The following is a 4,658-nucleotide window of genomic DNA, read 5'->3' on the forward strand; positions in this document are numbered from 1 at the left end:
CGGAGGTGAGGTGGTCCCATAAATCTGCCTGAGGTGGTTTGCGAGGGTTTGAGAGACAGGCTTTCACAAGGAGAAGCGAGGGGGCCTCCTCTCCACAGAGGAGCTGTTGTCAAGCTGTTCTTCCTTCCACACCTCCTCCTCTTCCTCCTCCTCCTCTTCCTCCGCCTCCTGCTTCTGTCCATCGGCTGAGATCCGCAGTGACGATCCCCGCTCGGGGCGACACGGTCCTGTGATCTCCACTTATGGAAGATGTATGTCCGCTCTGCCCCTCTGTTAAAGCCGGGGTCAGATCTGCGGGGCCACTTATGTAAGGGCAAACATCACAGGCACCTGGCAGAGATGAAAGACGCCCGGCTCATTTTTCACTCGCTATTTCCGAGCTGAAATGTGCCATAATAACACCTTGAGACCTGTGAGGCCGTAAGGACTGGGGGGGGGAGTAAGTGGGGGGGCTATTTCTGCTCCTGAAATATGGTCTGAGTGAGACACAGCTAATCCCGCAGAGCCCTGGTGGTGGTGGTGGTCACGGCCGATGAGATTTGACGTGAGGACTTTGGTCCAAATTTAGATAAAACAGTCGGAACAAACATGTAACAAAAAAATCTCACTGAGAATTTCAGATCTGAGAAAACACAAACAACAACAAAGTCCAGTTAATGTCAGGCCCTGCAGCCCACATGGTCTGAGGAGACTGAACGGTGTAGACTGCAGCCTACAAGAAGGCAGAACATTATTTAAATTAATGACATACAGTCAGTGTCAAGATGGACTAAAATGAAGACACATTATTTAAATTAATGACATTTTGTCACTGTCAAGATGGACTAAACTAATTCAAAATAATTATTTGTGTGATAAACCTCCCTAAAATGAAGACAAACAGACTGTTCAACAGTTTGAGGCCAACAAACGAACCAAGTCTGCCCAACAAAAACACTGAACAGCCACCAAGTCCCTGCTTTAATGTGGTGAAATGACCTACTTTCCCCTGAAGAGTACACTGTCCTTGACTGTGGGAGGTTGCGTGGACTCGCCAACAGCAAGGCATCATTAACGTTTCTGCACTCACACGGAGTCAGTCGGTGGTGACTAGCTCTGTTGGAGAGTCACTCTGTTATTTCGGCTGTTTGTTGTAGTCGTCTTGGTTTGGGTTTGGTGCCTGTTCCCACGGACGGCAACGCGATGTGCAGAACATCGTCTATCTGGACACCACGCATGTCTTTGCTAGTAGTACGATGGTATTTGCTGGCAAATTGACTAGTGGCTGGTCATCCACGTACCAACAATCAGAAGAGAATCCACATGGAACCTGCTGACCAGCCAATATGGACAACCATGAGGCCAAACACGCATCAATAAAAATACTACAACGACCAGGTACTGCAGTTTAGCTACTGTCTGATGTGGACGTAACACTGTCTGTCCAACTAAAGATTGTTAGGACATGTAGCGTGTGAAACCGGATCTGTCCAAACTGTGGTTTAGAACCACTTTAAAGTCCATCAGAGGAGAGAGATTCACTCCATTTAACATATACATGACATTGGCATCAAAGACAAGCAGTAACATATGGCGAGCCCGAGTGGGAGCCAGTTGAAATGAAGCGCCACCGGAGAAAGAAGACTAATGGACTCATCCAGTCCAAACAGATGTTGTAAATAAAGGGCGTAAACAAGCTTTTCTGGCTGGATTTTCAAGCTGTTTTCTCCAAACGCACTGATATAAACAAATGAGAAAACGAGCCGTTGTTGTCGTTTGGAGGAAACAGGTGCTCACATGTTGTATTCAGGGAAGAATGCCCACCTCGCACCCCCCTCCCCCCCGGTGCCCAGTACAGCTGGGCACGGTGTACATTACACAAACGAGTGTTTTGAGTTCCTCACGGAGAGAGCATTCATCAGAGGATATGACCCATCACGGGGGACAATGGGGCCGATGGGGTCCCTGTGATTGTGATAAATGAGCTGACACAAATTAGAGTGTTTGGGGAACACATGAGAGGCAGGGCTAATTACAGGAGACGCTCTGAAGACGGCAGGGGCACAGCAAACATTCCCAGCGAGGTGTAAGTGAAGGCGGATTATGAGAAAGTGGGCACAAACATTTAGGAAGAACCCCCCCCCCCACCTTCTTCCAAACGTGACCCCCACCAGACAAGAAAAGATATAGATAAGGAGTTCAAAGTCCCGATTCATAGACTGTACAATCAATAGTATTCAGTCGTGAAATTCTCAGGTTGGAATAATGTTGAAAAATCAAACAAAATAACAGGAAGTGAAACTTCACTGTCATGGTAAAGCCTCAGTAGAAGTGAAACTTCACTGTCATGGTAAAGTCTTATAGTATTTAGAGGAAAATATAGCACAAAGTACATCCAGTGCTGGAGGTTGAATTGCTGATTTGATCAATTTCAGGATTAAGAAGTAACTAATGTCAAACCCCATGTGCCTGTGACAGAACTCTCCTCTGGTGGGAGTGGAAAACCTTCTTCTTAGGATTACACTGCATTAAGGCTGAAGAAGAATGTTCCTGTGTGAACTCAGATGTGTGCATCAGATGTGTGACCGCGCTGGTGTGTACCATCTTCCTGTCACTCACTCCTCTGCAGGGGTGGTTTTATCACCTCCATTAAACTGCGAGCAGAGTTTTGCAGAAGTGAGAGCTCAGCCGTCATCTGCATCACCATCACGTCGCCAGTCACGGTGAGAAAGTTTTATAAAACGTATTATTTATCCATAGTACTACGTGTTAGAAATTCAGTCATTAGGTATAAAAGTATAATATAATATAATAAAGTGTCTTTTTTGTGATACCTTTAAATAAATATGTTGAGGAAGAAAGAAATTAAAAAGTGTTGTGTACAGGTTTTTATTCTTTACTTCTTCGTAAATGTCATGCTAACTTTTTCTCGTACTGTTTTTCATTTTTCTTTTTTTCTCCACTGCTGATCATTTCTGCATCTTCGCTGCAAAGTTTTAACCTGAACTTTTGTCTCCGGGGTCTTCAAATCTTCATCAATCAACATCAACATCATCAGTCGGAATATTGATCCAAAGGAAAAACTAGTCAGGTAAGAGGAATATACAGTATTTACAAAATAATATCTAAGAAATATATCAATAAATGGACAAACTTTTTAAGTATATGTAGTGTTGATGCAAAGTGACGCAGGTTTTTATAAAATATACTTTATAAATACTCAGTGGAAAATATTGCATTGTTAAATGTGAATATTACCAAAAATGTCTGTTTACAGCGAGAGAAACGGTCTCATAACTCCGCACGTCGTTTTGTGATGATAATGACGTCACATTCGAGGGTTGGATTTGTTTAAAAATGGGCGTGGTTTGTATGATACCTTCGGCCAATCAGGACCGTGGCATGTAAATGACCAGTGGACGGTGTGTACACTGAGCAGGAGAACGTGTAGATGTGCGGCGGTGAAGAATCATAGCGGACTCTCTGCGATCCTGGTCAGTGAGTGTCTGTGGCGCAGTGGATGGTTCGGTGACGGCGCACACACACACCTCACACTGCTCCGTTATTCAGATGTGTGTCTCTGTGCTGCCGCAAAGAGGATAATTTTATTTTATTTTTTTTTTAATTCCCGGAGTGACGGCGGAAGAGCAACAAGATGAAATACAAAGTAAGTGACGGCCGAGTTTCTGGAGACTTTCAACCGAAGTTGTCGGCGTTTTAGGATAGGAAGTTTTAGGATACGTGGTTAAAAACGAGGTTCCCCGTAGAGTCCAGTCTACATTTGTCAGACTGACGCATCATCTCTGTGTCCGCGGGCTGCGTTAAAATAGATGCTCGCTACAGGGGCGTAAACGAACCGAGACGGGACCGAATCTTGCCCCCGGGGTCCCTTTGAAGTAGAAATTAAAAATCTGTTTGAAAAAAAAATTATACAGAGGAGAATTTGTTTCTCCCCCGTCTGGGCACCATGAGGATTTGACAACCTATACATTAAACTGCAACGCTTTTCAAGCTAATCAATTAGTAGCAGTGAATTATTGACCTCTAGTGGCCAACGTCTGTAATCCAGGTGTTATTAAACATAACCCAGATATAGACAGGTTAGGGCTAGAACTTAGGGCTAGAAGTCTAGAGTCTTGGTAAATGTATGTGACCCAGATTGTGGGCCACTCAAAGTGGACCAACTGTGAAAAAAGGCAGACTGGTTTAATGAACACCGGTGACATACGTTAGCTTTGTTTCGCAGTACGTAGACGCCACAAAAATACTTCAAATAAAAACAAACATGCACTCCAGTTTCAATGATAAGACCTACAGAGTTAAAAAGGTGAAAGTCTCCAACACAGTGTGATTTACTGGAACGTAATCAGCGGCTGATTGACGCTCTTAATTTCTCACGCCTCAGCGTGAAGCCAATCACGGACTCTGCTGCGTCTGTCGCTGCTGATTTCAGAGCTGAATCTGTGACGGGGAGTCACTTCATGTGCTGATTTCTTCCCAGCCTTCATCAACATTCTGGGGTTGGGGGGGTACGGGGGGGACTACCCTGTGGCCTCCTACGTTTTCTCAGACATTATCAGTAACATCCTCATCTACTCAGAAATCCTCCAGCTCATCCATAAAAGGGAAACAAATAACTGCTGTGTTTCTCAGTGCAGTTATGATTCACAGGTTTTTTA

The 4,658-nt window shown here is 44.5% G+C and overlaps 1 protein-coding gene and 1 long non-coding RNA gene across 6 annotated transcripts in view; one reads left to right on the forward strand and one right to left on the reverse strand.

Moving 5' to 3' along the window:
* Positions 1–4,658, reverse strand: part of LOC103394030 (uncharacterized) — a 70,764-nt gene that overhangs the window by 32,336 nt on the left and 33,770 nt on the right. The window lies entirely within an intron of this gene.
* Positions 2,646–4,658, forward strand: part of nedd9 (neural precursor cell expressed, developmentally down-regulated 9) — a 30,971-nt gene continuing 28,958 nt past the window's right edge. The window contains exons 1-2 of one of the 2 annotated variants that reach the window (XM_025065230.1): positions 2,646–2,702; positions 2,974–3,070. Coding sequence is in view for 1 of the 2 variants with exons in the window: in XM_008331164.3 (XP_008329386.1) it covers positions 3,635–3,646 (12 nt within the window). In the remaining variant the exon portion in view is untranslated. Of the gene's footprint in view, positions 2,703–2,973; positions 3,071–3,353; positions 3,647–4,658 lie in introns of those variants that run through there. The other variant, XM_008331164.3, reaches the window with a different exon arrangement.

The sequence above is a fragment of the Cynoglossus semilaevis genome, chromosome 18 (assembly GCF_000523025.1).
Source record: "Cynoglossus semilaevis isolate Cse_v1.0 chromosome 18, Cse_v1.0, whole genome shotgun sequence".
Taxonomy (NCBI): Eukaryota; Metazoa; Chordata; class Actinopteri; order Pleuronectiformes; family Cynoglossidae; genus Cynoglossus; species Cynoglossus semilaevis.